This window comes from Dermacentor silvarum, chromosome 11 (assembly GCF_013339745.2).
Source record: "Dermacentor silvarum isolate Dsil-2018 chromosome 11, BIME_Dsil_1.4, whole genome shotgun sequence".
NCBI classification, from domain to species: Eukaryota; Metazoa; Arthropoda; class Arachnida; order Ixodida; family Ixodidae; genus Dermacentor; species Dermacentor silvarum.
Window position 1 is genome coordinate 15,831,083 of NC_051164.1, and position 18,445 is coordinate 15,849,527.

The 18,445-nt window shown below is 51.5% G+C and overlaps 1 protein-coding gene across 1 annotated transcript; it reads left to right on the forward strand.

The window, feature by feature from the left end:
• Positions 1-3,253: 3,253 nt before the first annotated feature.
• On the forward strand, positions 3,254-17,669 carry LOC125941634 (uncharacterized). Its single transcript, XM_049659378.1, has 3 exons — positions 3,254-3,365; positions 4,423-4,781; positions 17,039-17,669. Exons 1-3 carry the CDS (start codon positions 3,294-3,296, stop codon positions 17,040-17,042), a joined length of 435 nt encoding a protein of 144 aa, XP_049515335.1. The 5' UTR covers positions 3,254-3,293; the 3' UTR covers positions 17,043-17,669.
• The last annotated feature ends 776 nt before the right edge of the window (positions 17,670-18,445 follow it).

An 18,445-nucleotide genomic window follows, 5' to 3' on the forward strand; every position in this document is an offset into this window, starting at 1 on the left:
GAGTCACGACGTATTCAACAGCTTCTATCATCAGAGGAACTTGGCGACCGAAAGCCGACCGAACTGCTTCGGCACATGACCCTGCTACTCGGAGGCAATTCATCTTCAACGGACTCAAAAATCGTCCGCGAGCTCTTCCTGCAGCGTCTACCGAATCAGGTACGGATGATTTTATGTGCCTCCCCTGCGGCAACCTCCATTGAAGACTTAGCAACAACGGCAGACCAGATCACGGATGCTTCCCATCCTTTCGTATCTGCCATCGACCGTTGTCAGGCGCCCGTCTCGAGTCCGTTACAATTAGAGCAGCGCTTTGACGAACTCAGCTCCTCAAACGCACAGCTTGCCTCGCAAGTGCATCAACTAACTACTGAGCTAGCTACTTTGCGTTTCTCTGTGGGTAGAGACCGGTCACGTCATCGCACGCCCAACCAAAGCAACTCCCGCTATTCCACTGCCGCTATTTGTTGGTACCACGCCCGATACGGCACACGTGCACGTCAGTGCCGTCCACCATGTAACTTTTCGGGAAACGGTCGGGCCAGTCACTGATGACGGCAAGTGCCACCGGCCCTACGTCAAGCCGTCTTTTCTATGTCACCGACCGCGTAACCAAAGTTCGCTACCTTGTAGACACTGGCGCAGAAATTAGTGTGCTTCCGCCTACCTTTCACGACCGAAGACGACATCGCCACGACACGTCCTTTCTCACTGCGGTCAACGGCTCTAATATTAGAACGTATGGCCAGAAATCAGTGACTCTTCATCTCGGACTGCAGCGTCCCTTTCGATGGCTATTCACCGTCGCCGACGTCCGTGGCCCCATCATCGGTGCCGATTTTTTGTGGAAGTTCAACTTGGTTGTCGATCTACGCCTATGCCGCCTGCTGGACTCCACGACAAACCTGTCGGTACAAGGCATCACCACAACTGCACCGCCCTTGCGTCTCCTACAAGCACACACCCAGGTATCGACACCTTGGTCCACCATCCTACAAGAATTTCCAGAGTTATTTCAACCCCCCTCCCCTGATCGCCCAATCCTGCACAAGGTCACGCACCACATTGTCACGAAAGGACCACCAGTATATGCCCGACCACGCCGCTTAGCACCTGACCGCCTAAAAATTGCAAAACAGGAATTCGATCACATGCTCGAGTTGGGTTTCGTTCGGCCTTCTGCTAGCCCTTGGGCGTCCGCTTTACACATGGTTCCAAAGAAGACAGGTGATTGGCGGCCATGCGGAGATTACCGCGCGTTAAACAAAGTGACGATTCCCGACCGGTATCCTATTCCTCACATTCACGACTTCACCGCTTCGCTTCACGGTTGCTGCATATTCAGCAAAGTGGATCTAGTTAAAGCTTACCATCAGATTCCTGTGGAGCCTTCCGACATTCCTAAAACCGCAATCATCACACCATTCGGCATGTTTGAATACCTCCGCATGCCCTTCGGTCTCAGAAATGCTGCTCAAACATTTCAGCGGTCTCCCTCGGTCTGTCGTTATGGTGTGTGGGACGCCATAACGAGCGATCCAGGTGTGCACAAGAGCCTGTGCAACACCTGCTTGCGCGTGGGAGATTGAGTGCGTTCGCTCTCCGTGATAGCGCGCGTCCCCGCACGCTTCCGCTCGGGCATACTGCGCGCGGCGAAGATTTTATCTATATGGAACCTCACAGTGACGGCGACGGCGACGCCGACGGCAGAAATCCGGTTGAAGTGTCCATATAATTGCTATCGCAATAAAAAGTACTGTTTTCCAGTCGTCCGTGGTCCAGGAGACGTGTTCTATTGCGAAGACGCGCCGTCTTGTTTGACAAGGAGAGGCGCGGTTTCTGGGCCGCAACGTGGCTCTATAGTTTACCTTCCGCTAGCCGTCGTTTTATTGTCGACGCGCTTGCAGACACTCCAGCGGCCGCACCGATCTCTCTGGCAGTACTGAAGGGGCTTGCCTTCGCGGCGTTGAGGATGTCGGCGTCCTGAGCAGCAGTCGTTGCACGAGGGTGCGGTTATGTGGAGCGTCGCTGATGCGGCCTTCTTTCCTATAAGCTTGGACTGATGTGATTTACAGGTCTTATTAGACCTCCCCGTCATCCGTGCTATTTGGTGTTGAGTATACTGCTTCTGGGACAGTTCAACTATCCGCAGGACTCGGGACATTTTCCAATGTGAAGAACATTCAGTCTTTCACAGTGCACGCTACACACAGACACTTTCACGTAATACGGTAAGCGGCGCATCAGTCTGTAATTCCCAATAGAATAAAATGAAGCAAACAAAAAGAGCAAGGCTAGATATCACGTGTTTTGTGAAGCTCGACTTGCCGAGCACAAAATTTGGTCTTCAGGACACGGTGGCAGTTATCATTTTCGAAGCTGATATCACCACAGGGCCAAACGATTGCGAGCGTGAAAGCAAATGGGGGCGATGTGCATTCTCAGGAACAGCCAAACCCTCTCCCGATAACTCGAAAATATGCCACGATTGGCGCTACTGTACAACTTTGCAGCGCGCTCGGCCACGCGCTCGCGTGGTGTAGCTCATACTGAGCCCGAAGTTCGGATAAGAACTAGCGGGCGTTCTTTAACTGCGAATAGAATCCCTGGCGTTGTCAAACCAGTTCTCTTTCCGGCTGTATAGCTATCCCTCCAAACACGTGGCCCAATGCCGGAGATATCGGTATCTGTAGAAGTTTAGCCGATCCTGAAGGCAGTGCACTTTTAAATGTAGTCCGCTCGCCTGGGTATGTGCCACTGACTGGTTATGTGTGCCGCATTTCAATGAGCCTCTTTGACGCCAACTTGGGTCAATGTGCACGTACCACTGGGTATCCGCGGACTTCACGGCGGCGCCTCCAGAAGGCGCAGTATGTCCACAGGGAAGTGCCAGAGGGGAGCGCTGCCGCAGTACACGCCTCGTAAATGACGTGTTTCGCCTATTAGCTTAATTGTGTAATCATCGTGTATTATTTGTGCCCGAATATTGTTCTGTCTGTGATAGTCGGAATCATTGGGAGACAGAGATAAGAACGCATCTCATACGCATATCAGTAATCTCACGGGAACGTCGACCGACTAAATGATTTCGTGCCAGTTGATGCTCCTGTAGCATTGGAGTCTAAACGTTGCTGCTGTTTTAGGCTCGAGCCACCATGTTGGTCTTACATCTCTGATGCTTCCAGATTCTGGACATGGAGGTATACAGGTTCCTGCACTTTACCGAAAAGCAGCTCAAGGACGAACCCGAGTTTCTCGACAGGGCTTTTCATGTTGCCCACGATGTATTGAAGATGCCTTCACTGCTCGACTCACGCACACAACAAAACGAAGGAGGTGCCCGCTGCTGGATGGTGACTGAAGCGGTAACTCATTCTGTCACTTCAACCACGTGGCCTACTCATTGTAACGTATGTTAAGGTCACAGCACGGATGCTGATCACACAGTTTCCAGCTGCTAAGACACCAGATGACGTTCGTCTCTTCGTTGTCTGGGCAGGTCGAACACCAAAACCATTTTCTTCAAGCATATGTGAAGCAGGAGAGATTGCTACTGCACAAAAATTGGAGGACGCTTAAGCTTCGCCTTTAAGAGTGGAACGCGATAGCGTTATCGGGCCCCGTTTGCATCGCATTTTTCTTTCAGTGGAAGCGCTTCACTGCAACATAATACGTGGGAAAGCCGGCTTACAAAAACAAAGTTTACACCGATCCCTTTAAAGTCGGCTTCAATATTAAACAAAATGCATTGCTGGGAAGACGTTTTTCTGGGGGCAATATGAGGGGTCTTATATTAAAGTAAGACCCTAGCACTTTTGTATTATTTTAATAATTGTTTGCTATTGCCCCGACGCGCGCGCGTGTCCAAAACGCATTAGGCAGGCGAAGTACCCGAGGGCGAGACTGCAGGTCTGGTAGAAATGCTGGAAAAGGGCTTTTTGTTTCAATTTCCACGTAACAGGATAATGTTTTCTCGTACATTCAAATTACAATGCGACGCAATATGGCGAACAACCGACGCCGAATGGTAAAGTCGTACTTTACCATTTTTCTCATAGATTACACTGGGAAATTCAATTTTTAGTCACCAGAACCTTGCACCACGTGGAGGGCCTGCGCGGTCGGGGTGGTTGGAGATGATTTCCTCCGCCACGGACGCCGACATCGCACGCCGTCGCCGACGCCGCATTTCCTGCGACGCGGGGCCCTTAACGCTATCGCGTTAAAACAGGTTCCGGTTTCACAGCTTTCACAAACAAGTAGCTTAGGTACAAGGGAAGCAGATAATACGGAGAGATGTGCTTAAGCGACCGTTTATGTATGCCGACATACCTTGTATGAGCTCGAGCCGTGAAGTGAACAAGTTCACTTTATTTCTGGAAGCAGCTCTTACTAACTTCATTTCCGTTGTGCGCTATGCAGGAAGAGCTGAAAAAGTTCCTGAAGCCATTCGGCGTGAAATTCAACGAACTGCACGAAGGCAGCCTGGACCTCATAATGACCCATAACGATCCCGTGGCTCCCTACGACCTCAAAGCTGTGGTTCTCTGCTTGGCTACATTGTGGTTTCTGCGCGAGCGCCGCTGTTTCTCCGGCGTCAGCCTGAACGTGTTAGTGCTGGAGCGCTTTCGCCCGGGGCAGTTCCTGCAGCACATCACGTTCGCCAAGCGGGTCGTCACGTTCCACTTGATCGACATCGAGGGAATCGAGCTCCCGTTCAGGATGGGCCCCATTGTGCTGGTACTCGACCAAATGGAACTGCTGACGCACACCTCGACATGGTGAGGAATCATCAGGAGAGTGTCGACAGTTTAGTCTTTTTTACATGGAAGACTGGAGTGATGCAGCTGATAAGGGACTCACCGTGGTGGGTCTGTGGTTATGGCGGTGTAGTGCTTAGCGAGATTTTGTTGCATGGTTTAATTCTCAACACTCCTTAGAATTTGATGCTCACTTTCTCTTATTCTCATTTTTATTTGCACTCTTCATTCTTGGCCAGCTTTGAGGACGTTCTTCTATGACGATCAGAAAAGCAAGCCTTTCGGCCGAGTAGTCAGCTTAGACCAGTGCCCAAAAAGTAGCAAGAATTTTTGCGACTTTGGGCTCGCTTGTCTGGTTGTCTACGCCATGGGCCTCGGGCATCTGAAGGGCCAGTCTTGTCGAACCACTCATGCTATGCTTATCTTATGACCCACTGCGGTAGGCTAAGTGGCTTAGGCGTCCCGTTGTCGATCGCTAGGTCGCGGGTTCATTTTCCGACCACGGCATTCCGATGGTTGTATAACGCAAAAACTTTCTTTTACCGTGCTTCGGGTGGACGTTCATTGCCTTCAGGGTGCCGAAATTATGTTAACCCCTTTGAACCATTCTTTTGCAGCGAAGCTGTATACTTCTCGTTAGTCGGAAAAATTCGTGGCGTAAACACAAAACTCCAGGTTAACGTGTTACATCTTTCATAACCATGACTGTTTCCCGAATTGGGGCGCAGTTTTTTTCAAATTTTCTTTCCTGCCATAAATAAATAATTAGCATTTGAAGTACTTAAAGGAACATCATCTGTGCGGCTTATCCTGCAGTGCTATAACAAAAAATGATAACTTGCAATATAGTTTTTTCTTATGTTGCATTACTGAATGCTGTACCAAGGAGGTTTCGTCACTACATTGTGATATATATATTTATACTTAGTGACGTCACCAGGCTTTCATATATGAAAGAGAGACCCGTCTAGCAACTCATTCAGTTTAATCTAAGACAACCACGGGTATACCACGGAATTTAATGACACCAGAAGCACAGCGTGAATACCATGCTCCACCATGTGCCGTGTTTGATACAGGTTCGCTGGACATTCACGTTCGCAGGGCGGGATGGCAGCCATTTTTTTTTCTGTTTCTAATTTGAACGCCCGAGAGAAATCGGTGTGTATCGGGGTTTGCTTGTTTCAGTCAAGGAAGTCGGTGTTTATCGCGAGAGGAAGCGCGTGGAAGCCGCCGCAGGCAACCTCCGCTCATGCAGCGCTTTGTTTCCATACAGACGACGCGCTCATCGGTTTAGAAGGCCTGTCGGCGGCGGCTGCTGTGAGTCGCGCCCACGCGTCACCCACGCGGTGGCATCACGCGCTTCCTCTCGCGATCTCAAAATGAAACGAGGAACGGCGCCAGGCAGGGATCGAGTGACGGTTAGGCTTTTAGCCAACCTCCCTGACTCGGCGTACGTTCACCTCCTCGACTATTTCAATCAGATCTGGGAGGGGCGTGAGCCCCTACCGATTGATTGGAAAACTGCATTGGTTACATTCATACCCAAGTCAGGCAAATCCATTAACACTGACAATCTCAGACCCATTTCCTTAACCTCCTGTGTGGGGAAACTTATGGAAAGCATGGCCCGAGATAGGCTCTCTGAATATCTGGAAGCCCAACACACCTTTGCGGACACCATGTACGGTTTTCGCCCACATCGCTCTGCACAGGACATTCTCCTGCAACTACACCGAGACGTTATCGAACCAGCTGAACACCCCAGTGACGACAAGGTAGTCCTCGCCTTAGACCTCAAAGGAGCTTTCGATAACGTCACTCATGACATCATTCTTACCCACCTCTCACAGACAAACTGTGGGCATAATGCTTTCAGGTATGTTCGCCAATTCCTCATGGAACGGCAGACATACCTCCGTATTCAAGACAAGGAGCATGGCCCGTCCCCCCTCGGTACGCGGGGAACACCACAAGGAGCGGTCCTCTCTCCTCTCCTGTTCAACCTTGCCATGGCCCACCTCCCATTGCTCAATGATGTCCCAGGCGTGCAGCACGCTCTGTACGCTGATGACATCACGCTATGGGCAACCCAGGGATCTCTTGGCAGCATCGAGACGTGCCTGCAGCAAGCAGCGTCGGTAGTAGACAACTACGCCCGTCGCTGCGGTCTCGAATGCTCACCTGCCAAATCGGAATACGTGCATCTTCGCCCCAAACCAAAGGACACCACACAAATCGAACTTTCCCTGCGTACCGGGCCTATCCCGGAACGTGATGAAATCAGAGTCCTTGGGCTCTTCATCCACACACACCGCAAGATCGACACTACCCTGCGTAAACTGCGTACGGTAGGGGATCAGGTGGGCCGTATGGTCCGCCGGGTTTCGAATAAACGGGGAGGCCTCCGGAGCAGGGATGCTCTGCGCCTCGCCAACGCATTCTTGACCAGCCGGATCCTGTATTCGACCCCCTACCTGCGTCTGCGTAAATGCGACGAGAATACACTCGACTGTATACTCCGCAAAATCTACAAACGTGCCCTTGACCTCCCCATCTCGACATCTAACCAACGTCTCGCAGACCTGGGCATGACAAACACATACGGGGAACTTAAAGAGGCTCATCTCAACAACCAGTACCTGCGACTTGGCACGTCGCAGGCTGGAAGAGACCTCCTACACCGTTTACACATCTCCTACACCTACACGGTAGAAGAGCGGACCACGATACCTGAGGACTGGCGTGGTGCCCTGATCATTCCGCCTCTGCCCCAAAACATGACTAAGGGGACCCACGATGGTAAGCGTATAGCGCGGGCTAACGCCCTACAGCAACGCTATGGCTCACGCACGGGGTCTTCTACACGGACGCATCCGGCCCGCATCACGGCGGGTGGTACACGGCCGCTGTTGTTCACCAAAACGTACCTATTCAAGGGCTCACCTTACGAGCACCCGACATCACACACGCGGAAGAAGTCGCCATAGCACTCGCCGCAGCGGACCCCGCATCTCGGATCATCATTACCGACTCGCGGAGTGCGTGCCAAAATCTCATCCGGGGTTGCATCACTGAACGCGCAGCCCAAATTCTTAAACGATGCTACTATCTAGATCGCCCCAACCCGCGTACAATCATCTGGACCCCTGGCCATACAGGGCTAGGTGGAAACGAGGTTGCAGATGCCTCAGCCCGCGCATTAAATTACCGGGATCCGCCTCACCCTCCATCGCCTGATGTTCCAGCACCAAATCCGGCTACATCCTTCAAACTGTACTGAAGAAGAACGAGCAGTATGCACTGCTTCAAGAAAGACGACGACGAGTTGGTCGAAGCCGTGTGCCTGTGTTGCCTGCGCTGTGTAACCTCTCGTTGCAGTGCTCTACGCTCTAATTAATTAAACTAGAGTGCCTCTCTACATTTGGTGGAGGTGCCGGGCCCTTTACCGACCTGGAACTCCGCAGCCGGACGCTCCCTCTCGTCTCTGCCATGCCTGAGGACGCCGAGCAGCCCGATCCTCCCCAGGCATCGCCTGTTGTCTGCTCCGGTGCCCTACGCCACCGCGATCCTCCTGTCTTCAATGGCGCCGACGATCATGACGTCGAGGATTGGCTCTCCTCATACGCCCGCGTAAGTGCGCACAACAAATGGGACGACAAGGATAAACTGACTAACGTCAACTTCTATCTTTCTGGAGTCGCTCATCTCTGGTTCCGGAATCATGAATCCGACCTTACCACCTGGACTGCTTTTACTAATTATTTCAAAGAGGTCTTCGGTCGCCCTGCTGTGCGAAAGCTTCGTGCGGAACAACGCTTGCGTGGTCGCGCTCAGCAAAAGGGTGAAAACTTCACCAGCTACACTGAAGATGTCGTTGACCTTTGTCGGCGCATCAACCCCACTATGCCAGAAAGTGAAAAGATAAAGAATGTCATGAAAGGCATCGACGATGATGCCTTCCAGATGCTCTTGGCGAAAAATCTTCGAACGGTTGACGAGGTGATCACCCTATGCCAGAGCTACGACGAGCTCCGCAAACAACGCCTCACTACGCGCCGAGCTGCCGCGCCGGACGACACGATTTCGGCCCTCACCGACAGTTTCAATGCTGCTCCCGCCCACTCCGCGTTCCTCGACCAAGTCAAACAATTTGTTCGAGAGGAAGTGGCGCGTCAACTGTCCCTTTTGCCTGCTACCCGGTCGTCTGAGTCCTCCTTGTCTCCGGAACTACGTCGGGTCATACACGAACAAGTGAGCGACGCACTACCTCTCGCTCATCAGCCCCCTCCAGCGCCGGTTCCGCTCACGTACGCTGCCGTCGTTGCCAGTCCAAGACCTCCGCCTGCAGTTTCACACTACACGCCCGCAAGCGGCTTCTACGCGTCGCCTTCTGCAGCTGCAAACTACGTGCCCAGAAGCGACTTCTGCGCGCCTCCGCAGCCCCTACGTCCGGCTCAACATTGTGCACCCCAGCCTGGGCCCCCTGTTCACAATCCGTGGCGTACCCAGGACAATCGGCCGATCTGCTACGCGTGTGGCTTTGCTGGCCACGTGGCACGATTTTGCCGCCGGCGGGGTTGGTACCCTCCCGATACTGCGAGACCACAAGGGAATACACCTGACTCTCAGCCCCGCTATGTTCCACCTGTTCCGCACTTCGCTTCCTCGTCTCCTGCTCCTCGAAGTTTCACCACTCGTCGGTCTCCCTCTCCCCGTCGACGTTCCCTGTCCCCCCTTGCCCGCCCCCCCCCCCCCCCCCCGCTGTGGAGGAAAACTAAAAGGCGCAGTTCCGGAGGCAAGAACTGCGATCTCATCGAACTGCTCAAGCCCTCGCTTATCCCCTGCGAACGTCATTGAAGTTTATGCGGAAGGTATCGCTGTTCACGCGCTTGTCGACACCGGTGCCGCGGTGTCAGTGATTGCCGACCAGCTTCGCCGTACGCTCCGAAAGGTCGCGACGCCGTTTTCCGCTATTTCGCTACGTACAGCAAGCGCTGAGCCAATTGAGCCTGTAGGAACTTGCACCGTCCGTGTCGCCATACAAAACAGTTTATATCACATTGAGTTTGTTGTTCTTCCCCGCTGCTCTCATGCCATCATTCTAGGATGGGACTTCCTCTCTTCTAATCGCGCAGTTATTGATTGTGCCCGTGCAGAACTTGCGCTGACTCCATTTTGCGGAAGTCTTTCTGAAGATTTGCCTCTTTCTTCTGCTAGAGTGTTCGTCGCCGCCGACACCGATATCCCTGCTTTCTCTTCCGCCCTTGTGCCCGTTTCCTGTGCTGCTTTCTACGATTCTACAGTTCTCTTCACGCCATCGAAACTTGCTGCACGCCGTCATCCCTTCTTGCTTCCCTTCGCCATCCTTCCCATTCGCCAGAGCTCCAGCGCACTTTACGTTACGAATCCGTTTTCGTGTCCATCAAGCCTACGACATGGCGAGTGCCTCGGGTCTGCTGACGAATTCGAGCCGAACTTTCTCTACGATGTGCCTGATGACTCGACTCCTCTTCAGGTTGACGCCATGGCTCTTCCTGTCTCTACGTCTGAGCCAGCATGTGACAGAACGTTTGCTCGGTGTATTGATCCGCAGCTCACTCCGAGTCAGCGCGCGCAGATCGTCGACCTCCTTACCCGATTTCGCACTTCTTTTGACCACCAACAACAATGTTTAGGGCGTACAGCTACAGTCGTTCATCACATCGACACCGGTAGCCATGTCCCACTACGACAGCGTCCATACCGTGTGTCCGCGACGGAGCGCCGTGTCATCGACGAGCACGTAGGCGACATGCTTCAACGCGGCGTGATACAGCCTTCCCACAGTCCTTGGGCCTCTCCAGTAGTGCTGGTGAAAAAGAAAGATGGGACAATTCGTTTTTGTGTGGACTATCGACGCCTGAACAAAATAACCCGGAAAGATGTCTATCCTCTCCCCCGTATCGACGACGCACTAGACTGCCTGCAAGGCGCTGAATTCTTTTCGTCATTAGACTTACGATCTGGTTACTGGCAAGTCCCGGTGGCTGAGTCAGATCGCCCGAAAACGGCATTCGTTACGCCTGACGGCTTATATGAATTTACCGTGATGCCCTTTGGCCTGGGCAATGCGCCTGCCACATTTGAAAGAATGATGGATAACATCCTCCGCGGCCTCAAATGGCAGACATGCCTTTGTTACCTCGATGACATTGTCATCTTTTCCCCGGACTTTTCTTCTCACCTGCTCTGACTCGAACGCGTTCTCACTTGCCTCGCCGATGCTGGACTCCAGCTCAACATCAAGAAGTGCCGCTTCGCCGCCCGACAGCTAGTCATCCTTGGCCACGTTGTTTCGAAACATGGTGTGCTTCCAGATCCTACCAAACTCCAAGCAGTCGCCGAATTCGCACGACCAAAGACCACCAAAGAACTCCGCAGCTTCATCGGATTGTGCTCATACTTTCGCCGTTTCATCCGCAACTTCGCCACCATAATAGCGCCTTTGACGCAGCTTCTCGCGGGTAAGCCCGACCTCTCGGCCTGGTCGCCACTTTGCGATGCCGCATTCACGACGCTGCGTCGTCTTCTAACCTCACCCCCGATTCTCCGTCATTTCGACCCCAGCGCACCGACAGAAATTCACACGAATGCTAGTGGTGTCGGCATTGGCGCTGTTCTTGCGCAACGAAAGACTGCCTTCGATGAATACGTCGTTGCTTACGCCAGCCGCGCTCTGACGAAAGCGGAAGCCAACTATTCCGTTACAGAAAAAGAATGCTTGGCTATCATTTGGGCCATAACTAAATTCCGCCCTTACCTCTACGGCCGCCCATTCGACGTAATAACTGACCATCATGCCCTCTGCTGGCTGTCGTCCTTAAAAGACCCTTCAGGTCGACTCGCTCGATGGGCGCTCCGCCTCCAAGAGTACGACATTCGAGTGCTGTACCGCTCTGGCCGTAAACATACGGACGCGGATGCCCTGTCCCGCTCCCCTATGCCAGGCCAGCCCAATTATTCGAAGGTACCGATATGCGAGTCCTCCCTCACCGCCACGGACATGCTTTCGGAGCAGCAGAAGGATCGATGGATTGTCTCTATGCTGGCTTTTCTGTCCAACCCATCAGCGCCTTCTTCTGACCGTACACTGCGTCGCCAAGCACACCACTTCGCTGTTCGTGACGGACTCCTTTACCGCCGAAACTACCTCTCGGATGGCCGCAAATGGTTACTCGTGGTCCCACGGCATCTACGTTCGGACATATGTGCAGCGTTTCACGATGACCCGCAATGCGCGCATGCAGGAGTACTCAAAACGTACGCGCGCCTGCGACTCCGTTATTACTGGCGCGGAATGTACCGATTCGTCCGCCGATATGTGCGCTCCTGCCTCGCTTGCCAACGCCGCAAGAATACCCCTTGTTCCTCAGGTGCCCCATTGCAACCCTTGCCTTGCCCAGGACGCGCCTTTGACCGCGTCGGAGTTGATCTTTACGGGCCCCTGCCGAGTACTTCAGACGGCAACCGCTGGGTGATTGTGGCAATAGACCATCTAACGCGTTACGCGGAAACTTCGCCTCTGCCCAGCGCATCTGCGCGTGATGTTGCATGGTTCCTTCTGCGTAACATCATACTTCGCCATGGAGCCCCCAGAGAATTGCTCAGCGACAGAGGCCGTGTGTTTCTCTCTGAGGTTATAGAAGCCCTACTCAAGGAATGCCACGTAATTCACCGCACCACTACTGCTTACCACCCGCAGACTAATGGGATGACTGAGCGCTTTAACCGTACTCTTGGCGACATGTTATCCATGTACGTCGCATCTGACCAGACCAATTGGGACCGCGTTCTACCCTTCGTGACGTATGCTTACAACACCGCCACACAGACCACTACGGGATTTTCCCCGTTCTTTCTTCTTTACGGACGCGAGCCTTCCTGCACAATGGATACCATCCTCCCGTATCGCCCTGACACAACGGAGTCTACTGCCCTGTCCGAAGCTGCTGCACACGCGGAAGAGTGCCGACAGCTCGCCCGCACATTTACTACGGAAGACCAGCAGCGACAAAAGCACCGTTGGGATACTTCCGCCTCTCCTGCACCCTATGCTCCTGACTCACTAGTCTGGCTTTGGGTTCCCGCCACCAGCCCTGGACTTTCAGCGAAACTCGTTTCCAAGTACCAGGGTCCCTACCGTGTGGTCAGTCAAACGTCTCCTGTGAACTACATGATAGAACCCCTTGAGCCACCTTCGGATAAGCGCCGCCGAGGGCGCGAAATCGTGCACGTTCAGCGGCTAAAGCCTTATTTCGACCCCCCTGTGCTCTCCTGCCCGTAGGTCGCCGGGACGGCTCCTTTTCTCCGGGGAGATAATTGTACTGAAGAAGAACGAGCAGTATGCACTGCTTCAAGAAAGACGACGACGACGAGTTGGTCGAAGCCGTGTGCCTGTGTTGCCTGCGCTGTGTAACCTCTCGTTGCAGTGCTCTACGCTCTAATTAATTAAACTAGAGTGCCTCTCTACAAAACAAATCACGGCCCTGTACAAATCGCACAGGCTCAGATTCCCACCACCGGCATCGGGCCTAAACAAGGCGGACGAGCGCTGGCTCCTCCGTCTCTACACCAACACGGTATTGTGCCCGGCCATACTCAGACACTTTAACACGGCATTCTCCGGGGCCTGCCCACACTGTGACCATCCGTTCGCGGACCCATTCCACATGGTGTGGGCCTGCCCATCAAACCCGGTGGTCCCGCCACACCCCTTCCCATTCCCCCCTACCCGAGAGAGCTGGGAGGCTGCCCTGCTCGGCTGCTCGACCCTGGAGGATCAACGCGCCCTAGTGGCCCGAGCGCGTGCTGCAGCAGAAGCCACAGGGGTTCCGGACTAGGGACCCCTCCTAGATTTTGTGAGAGGCCGGCCCTTAAGGCCGTCCCCAACTCTCTCCTGTCATCACTCAATAAAGTTTTTCACCACCACCACCTCCCGATTAGCGAGGCCGTCACACCACACTTCGCTCCATTTACAACTTGCCTAACGAGGCAGACTGTCTGTGCCAGCCAATATACCGCGAAATGAATGCACGTGTAGAGCCGCTCAAATTTCTCATTCGGGAGTATCCTAATCGTCGGCGAATTTTTGTTATCACCCGCTGCGCTCCGAGTTTGCTCTTGTCCTTCGCTGTGCTCGTCCGCTCGGTTGCGCCGACGCTCTCCGCAGGGACGGACGCCTAAGAGCTGCGCTCTAATAGGCGCAGGTCACTGTATCATCATCATCATCGTCAGCCTTTATTTATGTCCACTGCAGGACGAAGGCCTATCTCCCTGCGATCTCCAATTGCCCCTATCTTGCGCTAGCTGATTCGAACTTGCGCCTGCAAATTTTCTAACTTCATCAGCCCAGCTGGTTTTCTGCCATTCTCGACTGCGCTTCCCTTCTCTTGGTACCCATTCTGTAAACCTAATAGCCCACCGATTATCCGTCCTACGCAATATTACATGACCTGCCCAGCTCCACTTTTTCCGCTTAATGTCAACTAGAACATTGGCTATCTCCGTTTGTTCTCTGATCCACACCACTCTCTTCCTCTCTCTTAACGTTAGGCCTAACATTTTTTGTTCCATCGCTTTTTGTGCGGTCCTTAACTTGTTCTCGACCTTCTTTGTTAACCTCCAAGTTTCTGCCCCATATGTTAGCTCCGGTAGGAGGCAATGATTGTACTTTTCTTTTCAACGACAGTGGTTATCTCCCAGTCAGGGCCTACGTGACCGTGTTCGCATCCGTAATGAAGTTGTTTCTAAATGAGTATTTTGGTATGAGTTTGTATCACTGTTGAAGTGTCAATACTCATCTAGAAACAACTTATACACAAGGCATAAAACCGCTGGTCTTATCTGTAAGAAACTACGTGCAGATTAGCCGAGTTTGTGTCAGTGTTGAAGTGCCGATACTCATCTAGAAACAACTTGATTACGGATGCGAACACGCTCACGTAGGTTGCGAGAAATGGCGAATAATTATCGGGGATTATTGTGGGCAATCACATCTTTCCTCTCCCCCTGACTTGCAACATTTACTCGGCGGAGAGGCGTGGTTTCCGTAAATTGTGAACTCATGCTCTCGGAGGCCACCAGAAAAGTGGCTTTCTTATAAGAGACACACAGAGGTGACACCACCGAAATGCCACCATCACTGGCACCTCGCTGGGCTACGTGAAAGCTGCATTACACAGCGGCCGCTGGGACAGGTGGCTTCCATGTAAACCTGTCGCAGCCACGAAAAAAAAAAAAAACGGTGGGAAGGGCACGTCACTCAGAAAAAAAAACGCACTATTTCTTACAAGCGTCAGACAGACAGACAGACGCTCGTCGTCTCACGACCAAGAATGATCCTCCTCAATATTCCGTCATGAAATATATACAGTTAGAACGCTCACGTGACTTCTGTGAGAACTGGATAAAGCAAATGAAAGCATAGCGCTTATCCGAGGGCGTGTCAGTGGGTCAGGCACGCGCAGTGCGTATCAGGATGGCGTCACAAGAAACCAAAAAGGGCTATCTGTAATGAAGGAACAACGTGGCAGTGCCGGTCGCATTTCTATGAGGGCGATATACAAAAACGTTCGTTAGTTAGATTTAGGTGCACGTCAATGCATTCCAGATGGTGAAAAATTGTAGTCTTCCACTGCGGCGTACCTGATAATGGGATTGTGGTTTTGCACGTAAGGCTTCAGAATTAAGTTTTATCAGTATGAAGCTGAGAAAAAGTAAAAAAAAAGCGATGAAACACTGTGAAATACAACGACAAGGTTCATGCCTGAAGATATCGAAACCTGATCAGTCATTGTGACGCCTCATGTTTTTTTTTATATTTTATTAATCCCGACATTGTTTGCCGTCATTCGTAATCATTTTCTGTTTTGGGGGTCTGAACGATTAAACGTGCTGCTAGGCTGATTCCTTTATACTTGCAGATTTTACAAGCGCACATTTCAAGACAACATGACAGTCTAGCGCAGGTCTGATAGTGTAGAGGTGATATTAGAGAACGTGACATACTCGTTGTTTATGCGTGAGCTGCATGATCCTCAAACCACATTTTTCTAAGCGCCGGATAAGCCGAGTAAAAGCCGCGCAAGCGGTTTACAGTTTGTCGGGAAAACCGTTAACCGATAGACTATGCAAGTTCTAGCGTTGACGTATAACTAAAAAAAGGGGGGGGGGGGGACAAACGTTTTTCCTGTTTAGTTAATAAATAAATCAATAAGTGTCAATGGGTACGAACCAAAAGCGTCCAAATTTCGTCACGTGCAGCACCTCGTGGCATTTTTCTTTCCTTCGCAATTTCCGTTGTCTTTGAACTGCAGGTAACACTGAAGGAAGCTGAGGGCATCTCTCTCTTTCCTTACTGGTGATTACCAACCACGTACTTCAGAGCGTGACAATGAGTGTGACAATCACGTCCTTCGGAACGTATCAGGATGATGTCACGACAAGAGACAACCTGGCAGTCGCGGTCGCTTTTCGATGAGGGCGATATGCAAAAACGTTCGTTAGAGTTATATTGAGTTAATTAGAGTTAGCGCTGTCTGTAATGAGTGAACAACTCAGCACTGGCGGCCGCATTTCGATGAGGGCGGAATGCAAAAACGTACTTGCACTTAGGTTTAGGTGCAGTTCAATGAACTCCAGGTGGTGAAAATTAATCCTTATTCCTCCACTGCGGCGTGCCTCATAATTAGATTGCGGCTTTGGCACATAAGATTTCAGAATACTTTTATCAGCAATGAAGCTGAGAGAAAGTAGAAAAAAAAAAGCGATGAAACACTGTGAAATACAACGGTAAGGTTCATGCCTGATGCTATCGAAATATGATCAGTCTTGCGATCCCTCGTGTTCGTTTGCATATTTTAATAATCCCGGCATTGTTTGCCGTGATTCATAATCAGTTTACGTTTTGGCGGGTTCTGAAAGTTTAAACGTGCTGCTGGCCTGATTCGTTCTTAGTTGCCGATTCCCCGCATTCCCTGTTCTTACTTGCATCATCCCCGAACCGCATTTTCCTAAGCGCTGGATATAACACGGAAAAGCTGGGCATGCGGTTTACCGTTTGTAGGGTAAATCCGTTAACCGGCAGACTATGCAAGTTCTAGAGTTGACTTAGAACTAAAAGTGGGGAAAGAAATCATGTTCTTGTTTAGTTACCAAAAGAATCCGAATTTCCTCACGTTTATCACCTCGTAACAGTTTTCTTTTCCTTCGGAATTTTCGTTACCTTTGAACTGCAGGTAACACTTATGGAGGCTGAGGGCACCTATCTCTCCTCACTGGTGATTACCAACCACGCCCTTCGGAACGTGACCATGAAAGACTCCGTCCTGGCCAGACTCGCGCCGGAGTTCAAGGAGCACCGCCGACCGGGAGATTTTGAGCTGCCAGGAAGGATCAGTAACAGCGCGACGCGCACTGAACTGTTCTCGAGGCTGTTGGACACGTCCTTCTAGTTCAGCGCCTCGAAATTGTGTGCGACCTCACCCAGCTGTTCGAGAAACTCATGGGCAACGTGCAGCTGATAGTAGTGGAGCTTGGACGCGTTATTAATTTTGTTTTTAGCGGTGTACAATTTTTACGCTACCGGATTGAACTTGTATGAAATCACAAATATTGTGCAATTCATAGTGTGTATATTTTTTGTCTATATATCATTGAACTGAAGCAGCCAAGGAATTACTCCAGCGCTTCACTCACAACCTGCAGCGATCGCTTCATTGTTATAAATAGCAAGAAAACACCTTGCGTTATGGACTTGAACAGATAAGAGAAGATATAAAATTAGAATGACCATGGCCAACACAAAGTGCGATGTTATCGCAGGTTGCGCTCTACGAGGATGATTACTTACCTAATTATAGCGCAACGACGAGACTGCGAGGCCCACTGCATTTTTTGTTAATCGTCGTAAAAGGACGCACAGTTATCATGAGTGTGGTAACACAACGGAATAAAACACAGGGCACGTGGCCCTATAGTGGGTGGGATACAGGGCATTTAGCAGTTTTAGATGGGGGAATACCCCGGTCTGTATTTTGCGCCAACCGGCGGCCTCTTCCCCGCTAAGTTGTGGGTGAGGCGGCAGGTATTTTCTGCGGACTCCGCGCTGATGAGCAAGGATGTCTTTTACATTTAAATTGATGGGATTTTGTAAGGGATAGTGTGAGGGGTTGGGGTTCGAAGAGCAGGAATCGTGCGAGGTTGCGTAACAGCAACCGCGCGTGCACGACAGCAGTGTACAGAAAGAAGCAAGATATGTTTCGTTCCAGCGAAAAATAATAAAGAAGCTTTGTTTTTATCATGCTGAACCACAGTTTAATGCATGCTCAGCACCTCATCTTCCAATTGTATGCGTCAGCGAGCTCTTGTATACGCAGGTTTCCGTGTATGAAAAGGGTGTCTGTGTATTTTAAACGAGGCTCGAATACGCAAGTTAGGGCAGTGTGTCGACAAATGCAACGATCCACTCCCTGTCAGAGATAGTTCATGCTCCCTAAACCACACAATCGCGAAGCGCCCCGTCTGGCCGACATATTCGTGACAGCCTGCCCGTGCTTGGTAACTCTTGTAAAATGACCATCCGCACACTCCAGGGTATACAAGCCCGAGTTGTGCGGACGTGCCTCGGCCTTCCTGAATGCACA